The sequence below is a fragment of the Aotus nancymaae genome, unplaced genomic scaffold (genome assembly GCF_030222135.1).
Source record: "Aotus nancymaae isolate 86718 unplaced genomic scaffold, 86718_ANA_hifiasm-v0.15.2.pri h1tg000049l, whole genome shotgun sequence".
NCBI classification, from domain to species: domain Eukaryota; kingdom Metazoa; phylum Chordata; class Mammalia; order Primates; family Aotidae; genus Aotus; species Aotus nancymaae.
This window is the reverse complement of record NW_026988463.1, coordinates 27,019,663-27,032,776: the sequence shown is the minus strand read 5'-3', so window position 1 is coordinate 27,032,776 and position 13,114 is coordinate 27,019,663. Positions and strand designations below refer to the sequence as shown.

The 13,114-nt window shown below is 46.4% G+C and overlaps 1 protein-coding gene across 13 annotated transcripts; it reads left to right on the top strand.

The window, feature by feature from the left end:
* The first annotated feature begins 397 nt into the window (after positions 1-397).
* TMEM219 (transmembrane protein 219) lies at positions 398-12,607 on the top strand. 13 transcript variants are annotated; one of them, XM_064362634.1, is made up of 8 exons: positions 647-1,007; positions 1,413-1,614; positions 1,714-1,903; positions 7,932-8,161; positions 10,676-10,843; positions 11,228-11,308; positions 11,631-11,733; positions 12,510-12,607. In XM_064362634.1, exons 2-5 carry the CDS (start codon positions 1,450-1,452, stop codon positions 10,808-10,810), a joined length of 720 nt encoding a protein of 239 aa, XP_064218704.1. In that variant the 5' UTR covers positions 647-1,007; positions 1,413-1,449; the 3' UTR covers positions 10,811-10,843; positions 11,228-11,308; positions 11,631-11,733; positions 12,510-12,607. The 13 variants fall into 13 exon arrangements, with proteins under 13 accessions (XP_064218712.1, XP_064218706.1, XP_012319955.1 ...); XM_064362642.1 differs by lacking the exons at positions 647-1,007; positions 11,228-11,308 and adding an exon at positions 398-451 and having other exon boundaries at positions 1,416-1,614; XM_064362636.1 differs by lacking the exon at positions 647-1,007 and adding an exon at positions 398-451 and having other exon boundaries at positions 1,416-1,614; positions 11,228-11,733.
* The last annotated feature ends 507 nt before the right edge of the window (positions 12,608-13,114 follow it).

Sequence of the window (13,114 nt, the reverse complement as noted above, 5' to 3'; positions counted from 1 at the left end):
AGTACTAAAGCGGCAGCCCTGCGGAGCTAAGTGGACCCCGAGTCCTCAGCCGGAACCCGGGCGCGGCTGGGCTGTGTTATTGGTGCGGGTGGGGGACGCGCAACCCAAAAATGCCGGCGACGAGCTTCTCGGGACAGTTCTCGCACAGTTTCTCTGGAGGGAGCCTGCGGGCTTCTGAGACGTCTCTAGGACTCGCCCCCCTGGCATCGCTCCCATTTCCTCCCCTTCCGCGTTGGTTATTCTTCCCGGTGGCCCCTTCCTTGGGTGTCCCTTTGGTACGCCCCCACCGTGGTGGGGAGCGGCGCGGCTAGCGCCCGCGTGGCCACTGCGCATGCGGACCAGGCAGAGTGTAGGGTGGACCGGGAAGGGAAGCGCGGAGCACGGACCCCGCCCCTTCGCGGCTCAGTGCGTGACGTCGCTAGGGGCGCCGGCCTCCGCCCGGCCCCGAGGGGTAAGAGCGAGTGGCCGGAGGATCCGTCGCGCGAGACCGGGAGGGGACGAGTGTGTTGCGATTGTTCGGCGTGGGGGGGGGGGGCTTCTGGGGAGGGGTTGCTCGGGTGCACTGGCGGCCGCGGACCCCCAGGTTCTGCCCTCCCCTCCCTTTAATCCCCTTCCAGCTGGACGGGAGGCGGGGCAGGGGTGAGCATTTGTGACACCTGCATTTCCGTGGCTCCCTCCTCCTCCCCGGCCCCTGTTTATCTCCTCGCCTTCCAGAAGTTCTTTTCCATCAGGCTGTCGTTCCTTGCGTGGAAGGAGGAGGCGGGGTTCAGACCTTGGCCCTACCCCTCCTATGTTAAAGTCCGCAGGCCTCAGTTTCCCCTACAGTATTTTTTTTTTTGCCTGGCCTTACCTGGTTTTGAGGATCCTTACGGGAAAGAGAAAGGAAATGGACATTTGTTGAGTTCCTGCATGGCTAAATACCACGCAGACTGCTTCATCCGCCACGTTTAATCCTTATTACTTGGTGTTCTCAGAAGTCCCATTTCACGGATTCTTAAGCTCACAGAGTGAGTAGCAGAAAGGGATTCATATCTAGCCATTTAGCTGCGAAGCGGAGTTCTACTCCAGAGTCTTCCCGTCTGGGCTCTGGCTGGAACTGTTCCTCAGCCAAACCCTCACCCCAGAACAGTGCTTCCTGTTTCCCCAGCTGAGAAGTCTCCCTTTCGGGTTCCTTTTTCCAGCACGGAGTGCCCTACTCTGCCTCCACTTAGATCTTACTTCAGAAATGAAATGCAGAAAATATGTATCAAGCAGTGCAGGGAGGTGAATTTTTGGAGTCGAGAACCTTGGATTCTTGTTCTGGCTCTGCCACTAACTGTGAAGCCTTGGGAAGTCCCTTGCCTTCTCTGAGCTTTCGCTTCTCTTTGTGTATAAGAGGTGCTCTTGTCCCATTCTTCCTCCCTGTCCTCCAGCAGGCTCTCCCTGGAGGCCCAGGCCCCTCTGCTCCCCATGGGCAACTGCCAGGCAGTACACAACCTGCACCTGTGTCTGACCCACCACCCACCTCTGGTCTGTGCCACTTTGATCCTGCTGCTCCTTGGCCTCTCCGGCTTGGGCCTTGGCAACTTCCTCCTCACCCACAGGACTGGCCTGCGCAGCCCTGACATCCCTCAGGTAAGTTCTACCTGCTCCAAACCCGCTCTTCCTTCCAACATAGAAGGCTTTTGCTGTTAATCTCATCTCACCTGTCTCCCACCCTCCTTTTGCTTGTAGGACTGGGTCTCTTTTTTGAGATCTTTTGGCCAGCTGACCCTGTGTCCCAGGAATGGGACAGTCACAGGGAAGTGGCGAGGGTCTCACGTCGTGGGCTTACTGACCACCTTGAACTTCGGAGACAGTCCAGACAGGAACAAGACCCGGACATTCCAGGCCACAGTCCTGGGTAGTCAGATGGGATTGAAAGGTGAGATCAGAGGCTGAGTGCGGTGGCTGACACCTGTAAGTAATCCCAGCATGTTAGGAGACCAAGGTGACAGGAGTTTGAGAATAGCCTGGCCAATATGGTGAAACCCCATCTCTACTAAAAATACAAAAATTAGCTGGGCATGATGGCAGGCACCTCTAATCCCAACTACTCGGGAGGCTGAGCCAGGAGAATCGCTTGAACCCAGGAGGCAGAGGTTGCAGTGAACCGAGATTGTGCCGCTGCACTCCAGCCTGGGTAACAGAGTGAGACTCTGTCTTAAAAAAAAATTAAAAATTGGCCAGTCACGATGGCTCACACCTGTAATCCCAGCACTCTGGGAGGCCAAGGAGGGCGGATCACAAGGTCAGGAGTTTGAGACCAGCCTGGCCAACATGGTGAACGCCGTCTACCAGAAATAAAAAAATTAGCCAGGCGTAGTGGCATGTACCTGTAGTCCCAGCTACTCAGGAGGCTGAGGCAGGAGAAACACTTGAACCTGGGAGGCGGAGGTTGCAGTGAGCCGAGATTGTGCCACTGCACTCCAGCCTGGATGACAGAGCAAGACTCCATCTCAAAAATAAAAACAAAAATTAGCCAGGTGTGGTAGTGGGTGTCCTAGTTATTTAGGAGGCTTAGGCAGGAGAATTGCTTGAACCCTGGAGGCAGTTGCAGTGAGTAGAGATCACACGACTGTACTGTAGCCTGGGTGACAGACAGAGAGAGACTCTGTCTCAAAAGAAAAAAAAAAAAATGAAAGGTGAGATCAGAGAGGACTATGGGGTCGGGCATCAGAACAATCAGGGCTGGGCCCTGCCTCTGACCCCACCAATGATGACCTTGGGCACATCCCTGGACCTTAGTCACTTATGTGATTAGGGCTTTCAGTGAACATGCTGCTGACAAGGTAGGTTTTCTACAAATACTTTGTTCCTCTGCCAGTTCTGACGTTCTCTGAGTCTTTCCTTGGAGGTCTGATGAGATAGGCTAGGTTTGACCTAATGTTTCTCATCCTTTAGCCACCTCCTTTTAGAGACACCTTCTTTTTCCTCAGGGATATCAGAGAAGCATAGTCTGTTCAATTAAACTAGTGTCATAAGGGCCTGCTATGTGCTTAGCATACTCTATATGCTACAAAGGATGCAGAAAAAAATTAGACACCATCAATTTCCGAAGAGCTTATAGTCTTCTAGGAAAATGACAAGCGAGAGAGACAGAAAGTAAAAATGTCAGTAGATGCCATTAATCCCTGTGTGACATTTGGCCTTATCTAAAATGTGCAGAGATAAAGAGGGAAGGAAGAGGGTAGTATTTTCTGATTTCTGAGGTCTTTTACAACACTCTCATTCTAAGATTCTCCTATGAGTACATATGTGTTGCGGGAGAGTGGGCCTATGCATGTCCAGGTGTACATGTATGTTAACAAAAATAAAGAATGTGTCTGATATATGCAGACTTGGGACAATTTTTCCCATTCTTTTTACTCTTAAGTAGATATATAATAGTCTTATTGAGATATGATTCATATACCATTCAATTCACCCATTGAAAGTATATGGTTAGGGTTGGGCGTGGTGGCTCACGCCTGTAATTGCAGCACTTTGGGAGCTCAAGGCAGGCAGATCGCTTGAGCTCAGGAGTTTGAGACCAGCCTGGGCAACATGGCAAGACTCTGTCTCTACTGAAAATACAAGAAAATAGCCGGGCATGGTGGTGCACACCTGTGGTCTTAGCTACTTGGGAGACTGAGATGGGAGGATTGCTTATCCCTGGGAGGTAAAGCTTGCAGTAAGCTGAGATCATGCCACTGCACTCTAGTCAGGGTGAGAGAGTGAGACCCTGTCTCAATAAATAAATAAATAAATAAATAAATAAATAAATAAATAAATGTACCATTAGGCCAGGTGATGGCTTGAGCTCAGAGTTTGAGACCAGCCTGGGCAACATAGTCACAAAAGTATGCAGGCATCACCACAGTCAATTTTAGATCATTTTCATCACCCCAAAAAGAAACTTTGTACCCATTAGCAGTCACTTGCTGCCACACCCCCATCTCCCAGCCCTAGGCAACCATTCATCTACTTTCTGTCTCTGTAGATTTGCCTAGCCTAGACATTTCATATAATTTCATTCCATTTCATATATAATGGTCTTTTGTGACTGGCTTCTTTCACTTGGTAGGATGTTTTTAAGTTTCATCTGTGTTGTATCGGTATTTCATTTTTTTAATTTAAATTTTTAAATTTTTTTTGAGACAGTTTTGCTCTTGTCACCCAGACTGGAGTACAATGGCAAAATCTCAGCTCACTGCAACCTCCACCTCCTGGGTTCAGGTGATTCTCCTGCCTCAGCCTCCTGAACAGTTGGGATTACAGGCGCACATTACCATGCCTGGCTATTTGTTTTCATTTTAGCAGAGACGGGGTTTCACCATGTTGGCCAGACTGGTCTCGAATGCCTGACCTCGTGATCCACCCACCTCAGCCTCCCAAAGTGCTGGGATTACAGGCATGAACCATCTCACCCAGCCAGTATTTTATTTTATTTTTTATTGCTGAATAACGTTCATTGTATGAATATTCTACATTTTCTTTTATTCAGTCATCATGTGATTGACAGTGGGTTGTTTCCTTTTTCACTATTATGAATGATGCTGCCTCGAGTGTTCCTCAGTGTTTGCATGGCATGGTTAATTTCTCTTGAGAATATACTTACAAGTAGAATATATAATAACACTATGTTTAATCTTTTGAGAGCTACCAAACTGTTTTCCAAAGTGATTACGCCATTTTATATTCCCACCAACACGAGGCTTCCAGTTTCTTCACATCCTCACCAACACTTGTTATGATTCATCTTTTTTATTATAGCCATCATAGCATGAAGTCTGTGGTTCTGATTTGCATTGTCTTGATGGCTAAGAAGAGTTGATAATGATTTTTCATGCACTCAGTGGTCATTTATGTGTCTTCTTTAGAGAAATGTATTCACAGTCTTTGCCCATTTTTAAAATTGGGTAATTTGTCTTTTAGTTATTTTAAGAGTTTTGTGGCTGGGCATGGTGGCTCACACCTGTCATCCCAGCACTTTGGGAGCCTGAGGTGGGAGGATCAGCTGAAGTCAGGAGTTCAAGACCAGCCTGGCTAACATGGTGAAACCCTGTTTCTACTTAGAAAAAATGAGCCAGGCATGATGGTGTGCACCTGTAATCCCGGCTACTCAGGAAGCTGAGGCAGGAGAATTGTTTGAACCTGGGAGCTAGAGGTTGCAGTGAGTCAAGATCACGCCATTGCACTCCAGCTTGGGCAACAAGAGCAAAACTGCATCTCAAAAAAAAAAAAAAAGTTTTTTATACTTTCTAGATACAAGCCCCTTGTCTGAGAAATGATTTACAGATCTTTTCTTCCATTTTATGAGTTTTTTTCACATTGTTGATGGTATTCTGTGAAACACAAAAGTTTTTAATTTTAATTTTAATTTTTTTTGAGACAAGAGTTTCGCTCCATTATCCAGACTGGAGTGCCGTGGTGCAGTCTCAGCTCACTATAACCTCTACCTCCCAGATTCAAGCATTCACCTGTGTCGGCCTCCCAAGTAGCTGGGATTACAGGTGTCCACCACCACACCCAGCTAATTTTTTGTACTTTTAGTAGAGACAGGGTTTCATCATATTGGCCAGCTGGTCTTGAACTCCTGGCCTCCACCTACGTTGTCCTCCCAAAATGGTGGGATTACAAGCATGAGCCACCATGCCCAGCCAAATGTATTTTAATTTTGGTAAAGTCCAATTTATCTACTTTTCTCTTTTGTTTCTTGTGCTGCTTTTTTGTTTGTGTGTGTGTGGTTTTTTTTTTTGTTTTTTTTTTGAGACGGGGTCTCACTCTGTTGCCCAGACTGGAATGCAGTGGTGCAGTCACAGCTCACTGTAGCCTTGACCTCCTGGGCCCAGGTGATCCTCCCAACTCAGCCTCCTAGTTGCTGGGACCACTATCCTGGCTAATTTTTATATATTTTTATGTAGATGGGGTCTCACTATGTTGCCCAGGCTAATCTCAAACTACTGGGCTCAAGTAATCCTCCTGCCTCAGCCTTCCAAAGTGCTGGGATTACAGGCATGAGCTACCAGGGCTGGCCTGTTACCCAATTGTTTTATTTATTTATTTATTTTTCTTTTTTTAAATTTTTTATTCTTTATTCTTTTTTAATTCACTAGAGAGCAATACCCAATTGTTTTAATTTACTTTCTCCTGATTGCTAGTAGCGTTGAGCCTCCTCTTATGGTTTATTGCTCATTTTCATGTTGTCTGTGAATTACCTGTTTGTTTCCTTTGCTCATTTTTCTTTTAAGTTATTTGTCTTTTTCTTCTTGATTTGTAGAAGGTCTTTATTCTAGATAATAAAACCTTTTGTCATTTAAATATATTATAGGTATTTTCAACCAATATGTTACTTGTTTTTTTAACTTATCCTTCATTGCATAGAAGTCTTTACTTTTCATGAGGTTAGGTTTATCACTCTTGTCCTTTATTAAGACTTTTAGATTTTGTGTCTTTCATAGGAAAACCTTCCTCATTTTAAAATTAGAAAATATTCTTTCCAGGCGCAGTGGCTGATGGCTGTAATCCCAGCACTTTGGGAGGCCAAGGCAGGTGGATCACCTGAGGTCATGAGTTCAAGACCAGCCTGGCCAACATGATGAAACCCCAGCTCTAACTAAAAATACAAAAAATTAGCTGGGGTGGTAGTGCAAGCCTGTAATCCCAGCTACTCGGGAGGCTGAGGCAGGAGAATCACTTAAACCCAGGAGGTGGAGATTGCAGTGAGCCGAGATCACGCCACTGCACTCCATTTTGGGCAACAAGAGTGAAACTCCATCTCAAAAATAATAAAATATTCTTCTGTATTTTAATACTTAAGATTTTTTTTTTTTAGTTTGTATAGTTCTTTAACACATCTGGATTTTGTTTTATATTATGAGACAACAGATGCTATGATTTTTTTCTACATGGAAAATTTCCCAAGGCCATTTACTGAGGCCATCCTTTCCCCACTAATTTAAAATAGAGTGAGAACCTTTTAATGGATTTTGGTACCAAGTGGGAAACTGCTTTCTTAAAAAGGATGAGCTAGTTTATGCAAACTGACATTGGCAATGTGTATCTGCCCATTTCACTGCAGCCTTGCGAGTATTGGTATCGTTGTATTGATTGTAATTTAAGTTAATTTAAATTATAACTTAATTTGTGTTTATATTGATACAAAGTTATTTTCACTTCTCAGTGACATAAATAATGGTATATGGAATACTTTATTGAATAGAATTAACACCAAATCACCTGGTATTACAGAAAGCCTTAAAAACTGAGTAGGACCAAGTGCAGTGGCTCATGCCTGGAATCCCAGCGTTTTGGGAGGTCAAGGTAGCAAGACCGCTTGAGCCCAAGAGTTTGAGTCCAGCCTGGGCAACACAGTGAGACCCTGTCTCTACAAAAAACTTTTAAAATTAGCCAGGCAGGTAGTGCATGCTTTTTTTCCCCCCCCCCCCGGGACAGGGTCTCACTCTATTGCCCAGAATGGAATGCAGTGGTGCAATCACAGCTCACTGTAGCCTTGACCTCTTGGGCCCAGGTGATCCTCCCAGCTCAACCTCCTGAGTAGCTGGGACCACTAGCCTGGCTAATTTTTGTATTTTTTTATAGAGATGGTGTCTCACTATTTTGCCTGGGCTAATCTCAAACTTCTGGGCTCAAGTAGTCTCACCTACTCAGGAGACTGAAGTGGGAGGATCACTTGAGCCCAGGAGGTTGAGGCTGCAGTGAGCTGTGATTATGCCACTGCACTCCTGCCTGGGCGACACAGTGAGACCCCATTCAAAAAAAAAAAAAAAAAAAAAGAGGAAATACAAGAAAAGAAGTGTGAAAATGTGAAAATGTGAAGAAATACAAGAAAAGAAGTGTGAAAGTGTGAAGATGGAGGCTCCTGCCTCACCCCTCATGTTCTTCCATCTTCTCTTCTGTGCCTTTCACAGGATCTGCTGCAGGACAACTGGTCCTCATCACAGCCAGGGTGACCACAGAAAGGACTGCAGGAACCTGCTTGTATTTTAGTACTGTTTCAGGAATCCTGCCCTCCAGCCAGCCACCCATATCCTGCTCAGAGGAGGGGGCCGGAAATGTCACCCTGAGCCCTAGAATGGGCGAGGAGTGTGTTAGGGTCTGGAGCCACGAAGGCCTTGTCCTAACCAAGCTGCTCACTTCGGTAAGAGCCTCAGATTGGTTGCTAGGGTTTTGTAGACTCCATGCTGACTGCTATATCTTGAAGGTTCCTGGAAGCAATTCTACCTTGTAGAAAAAGCACAGGTTTTATAACCCCGCCTTGGGTGCTGTGTAACCTACAACAAGTGTCTAGACATCTCTGAGCGGCAGCTTCCTCATCTGTAAAACAGAAAACATGACCCTATCTCTTAATTCCACCAAATAAGGATTAAATGAGAATGACTGTGAAGTGCCCAGCACAACATAGAGATTTGATAAATGACAGCTATTGTTATTTACTGTTGTCTTTAAAACATTATCTCTACCTCAAAGGATTTCAGAAGCTGTAATAAGAGGCAAATGGGCTAATTGCTATTAGACAGATGTGAGCAGAGTGTTATGCAAACACAAAGTAAGGAGCCATTAACCCTAACTTGAACATTTATGGAGAGTGCTTCACAGAGAAGGTGGCATTTACAAAAGAGCATTGTGTACAGTAGTTTATAATGCACAGAGTGCTCTCAGGGTTCATTAATTCATTTGATCTTAAAATAGCCTTTTGAGGTAGGTGCTATCCCATTTTACAGATGAGGAAACCAGTTTAGAGAGAGGGAGTGAATTGCTAAAGGCCACACAACTGGTTAAGTGGCAGAACCAGGGTTGCAACCCACACCTTCCATGTGGTCGGGATGATCATTGAAGAATGAGGAAGATTTGGACAGGGATTGCAGTAGAGGAGTTTCAGGAGATGGGGAGGCATACTCCAGACAAGGCACCAGGATGGGTACAGGTCTAGAGATTGATAAGTGTTGGTCAGGTGTGGAGCCTGTAATCTCAGCACTTTGGGAGGCTGAGGCGGGCACATCACCTGGTGTCAGAAGTTCAAGACTAGCCTGGCCAACATAGTGAAACCCTGTCTCTACAAAAATACAAAAACTAGCCAGGCATGATGGCAGGTGCCTATAATCCCAGTTACTCGGGAGGCTGAGGCGGGAAAATCACTTGATCCCAGGAGGTGTGGAGGTTGTAGTGAGCCAAGATCGCACCACTGCACTCCAGCCTGGCGACAGAGCGAAATTCCATCTCAAAAAAGAAGAAAAAAAAAAGAAAAGTGTTCAGTTAGGTCTCACACCTGTAATTCCAGCACTTTGAGAGGCCAAAGCAAGGAGAATGCCTGAGGCCAGGAGTTCAAGACCAGCCTGGGCAACACAGCAAGACCTTGTTTCTTAAAAAACTTTTTTTTTTTTTAATTAGCAGGGTGTAGTGCTGCACACCTGTAGTCCCAGCAACTCAGGAGGCTGAGGTGGGAGGATCCTTTGATCCTAGAAGTTTGAGGCTGCAGTGAGCCATGATTGTGCCACTGCACTCCAGCCTGAGTGACAGAGGGAGACCCTATCTCAAGAAGGAAAAAAAAAAGAAGTGTTCAGCCTTTGGGAACACTCCATGATGAGAGGCTTAGGAAGGAGAAAGGCAAGAGAGCCCAGGGATTTGATGAACAGGTGCTGTGAATGCAGGCTAGAGGGCTATGACCTGATGCTGAAGGCTGTGGGGGCCTCTAAGGAGTTTGAAAGAGGAGAGAGACCTGCTCCCCTGGTACTGGGTGGAGGAGACTGGCTGAGTGGAGGGCCATCAGTCAGGAGGCTGCTGCACACTCCAGTCTCACCTTTGAAAAGACCCCATGAAGTGCGGTGGCTCACGCCTGTAATCCCAGCACTTTGAGCGGCCAAGGTGGGCGGATTCCTTGAGGTCAGGAGTTCGAGGCCAGCCTGGCAAACATGGTGAAACCCTGTTTCTACTAAAAATTTAAACATTAGCCAGATGTTTTGGTGGGCACCTGTAATCCCAGCTACTCTATGGGGAGGCTGAGGCAAAATTGCCAGAACTTGGAAGGGAGAGGTTGCAGTGAGCCGAGCTCATGCCACTGCACTCCAGCCTGGGCAACAGAGTGAGACTCCACCTCAAAAGAAAAGAAAAAGACCCCATGAGTAGTGCGACCTGGGACCTGGAATCAGAGATGTTTCTACATCCAGCACTGCTGGCACATTTTTAAAAGGTGGATCATAATGAAGTTTCCCATCTCATGGAGTCATGATGAGGGTTCAGGTTGATAATTGGGTAAGAAAGTTGTTTTTAAACTATCAAGACAAATGTTCCAGCCTGGGCAACATGGTGAAACCCCGTCTCTACAAAAAATCCAAAAAAAATTATCCAGGCATGGTGGCATACACCTGTGGTCCCAGGTAGTCAGGAGGCTGAGGTGGGAGGATTGCCACAGCCCAGGAGGCGGAGGTTGCAGTGAGTCGAGATCGCACCACTGCACTCCAGCCTGGGTGACAGAATGAGACCCTGTCTCAAAAAAAAAAAAAAAAAAAGACAAATGTCAGCTTATATGAAAATAACATTTTCCTTTCAGTTGTTCCCTAGATGTGGAGAGCTGTCTCCCTCCTGGAGGCTCCCTCTATGGCCCTTGGGCTGGGTTCAGATGTCCTCCTCCTCTCCTCCCTGTACCCTTCTCTAGGAGGAGCTGGCTCTGTGTGGCTCTAGGCTGCTGGTCTTGGGCTCCTTCCTGCTTCTCTTCTGTGGCCTCTGCTGTGTCACTGCTGTGTGCTTCCACCCGCGCCGGGAGTCCCACTGGTCTAGAACCCGGCTCTGAGGGCACTGGCCTAGTTCCCGACTTGTTTCTCAGGTGAGGTTCTTTGCTCCAGTCCTGTGGGAGCAGGGAATGGGGCGGGGGTGGAGGTTGTAACTGGGGTAGAGCAGATCCTTGAACTCTTCCTTAAGTGCTGCTGCTTCTGAGTCCCTGAGAACCTCTTCAATCACAGCTCTCCCTTAGGGACTGGGAACAATTTGACACCATCAGCATTCAATATTTTTCTAATTACTTTTACTTTTTTATTATAAAATATTTAACACTCATGTAGAAAAGTCCAAAAGCATAAAAGGACAGCTTGGCATATTGTTATAAAGTGGATACTTGTAAATACCACTGAGGGAAGGAGGAGAATATTACCAGCAGTCCAGAAACCCCCCATGGTCCCTTCCTTCCTGACGATGCTCTCCCTCTCCTTAGAAATAACTACTGTCAGCCTGGCACAGTGGCTCATGCCTGTAATCCCAGCACTTTGGGAGGCCGAGGCAGGCAGATGATGAGGTAAGGAGTTTGATAACAACCTGGCCAACATGGTGAAACCCTGTCTTTATTAAAAATACAAAAAAATTAGCCGGGCGTGGTAGTAGGCGCCTGTAATCCCAGCTACTTGGGAGGCTGTGGCAGGAGAATTGCTTGAACTTGGGAGACAGAGGTTGCAATGAGCCAAGACCGCACCACTGCACTCCAGCCTGGGTGACAGAGTGAGACTCTGTCTCAAAAAAAAAAAAAAAAAGAAATAACTACTGTCCTGCTTTATAATTTATTGCCAAGTATGTCTTCCTGAATAATATGGTTTGGTTTTACTTTTTTTGAACCTATATAGACAGAATCATACATATTCTTTTGTGACTGACTTCTTTCAAGAAACTGTGATTTTAAGACTCATCCATAACTCTAGTTCACATCCAAGCATTTGGGTAACAATGGTGAGTTAAGAAGGTTCGCGTTTGATGATTCGTCCTGATACGAACCATGTTTGTCTTGCTTTTGTCCTGAAATCCTGATACCCAGTTTTACGATGGAAATTTTGTAAAATTCAACTTGAACCTCTCAGAAGAGTCTAACTGATGATGTCCATTTACTGGGGACATATTATGTGCCCAAGAACTTGACATGCACCTTCTCTCTTCCATTTAGTCATCATTACATTTAGAAAAAGTTGATTCCATTGACAAGATCTTTGGAAGGAATCAGGTTCATAAACGTAGCAGCGGGTGGGGGCCATATTGGTTAACTAGTTAACACGTCAGCTCACTAAAGGAAAAAATATTTCTGCAAAAAATCTTCACTTGTCAGAGGGGACACATGTAATTTCAGAGCCCCATGTGTTATGCATCCAGCTCTTGAACTGGTCTCAGCTTGAGCTGGCTGCAGTGTCCTAGGAAGTTACTATGGGAGAAGTGGAAACAGTTCAGGCCCAGGGAACTGTCAGGCCAGAGGAACTGGAAGCTCAAGATCAACTCTGTTTATTTTGCTGATGGCTGGGCCTAAAGGCCCCAGCCACCTACTTGGGACAGGAAATGACAGGACCCTCTCAACCTTGGATTGGGAAAGGAGGGCTTCCTGGCCCCTGGCAGACCCCGAGGTCCTGAGGCTACCCAAGTTGAGATTAAATGCCTGTTTTAGTCTCTAGCTGTCACTCCCTTTGCTCCTTCCCCTAGCAGCTTTCTGACTTGTTCTGTTTTATTTCCTTTCTCCTTAGGTGTGAATCAACTTCTTTGGCCTTGGCTCTGAGTTGGAAAAGGTTTTAGAAAAATTGAAAAGCTGGAATGTGGGGGAAAATAAAAGCTTTTTTGCCCAGTGGTGTGTAAGGTGTTTATTGGGGGTTGGATTGAGGTGGGGATTTTAGGGTAGGCAGGCTTAGAAGTTTTGGGGGACTCTTTCCTATTGACTCTTTAGTTTGGACACAGGTTGGCATAGGGCATAGGTTACTTCAGCCCTCCCCACGGTTGACTTGGCTTTGGAAAACACCTGTCTTGTTTTCTTCTACGAAATAAAATGGATAATTACAGTTAGTTGGGCGGGGGGGGGGGGTGTCAGGTCATGGTAATGCTGTGACATAAATGCACTGTGACCTTGGCACGTGATGCAACCTGCAGCACCTCAGTTTCCTTAAGAGATCTAACCGACTGAGTTTTCCCAGCGTCGATGCACAAAGATTCCTCGCACTTGGGGGCCCTCGTCCAGTCTAGATGGTTGCTAACGTCGGAACAGTCCATTTTCCCGCCTTTTCCTCGCCCAGCGGCAGCTTCCCTTGCCCCTCCCAACTTCCACCCTGCGCACACGCGCAGATCGCCACTGCTGTCT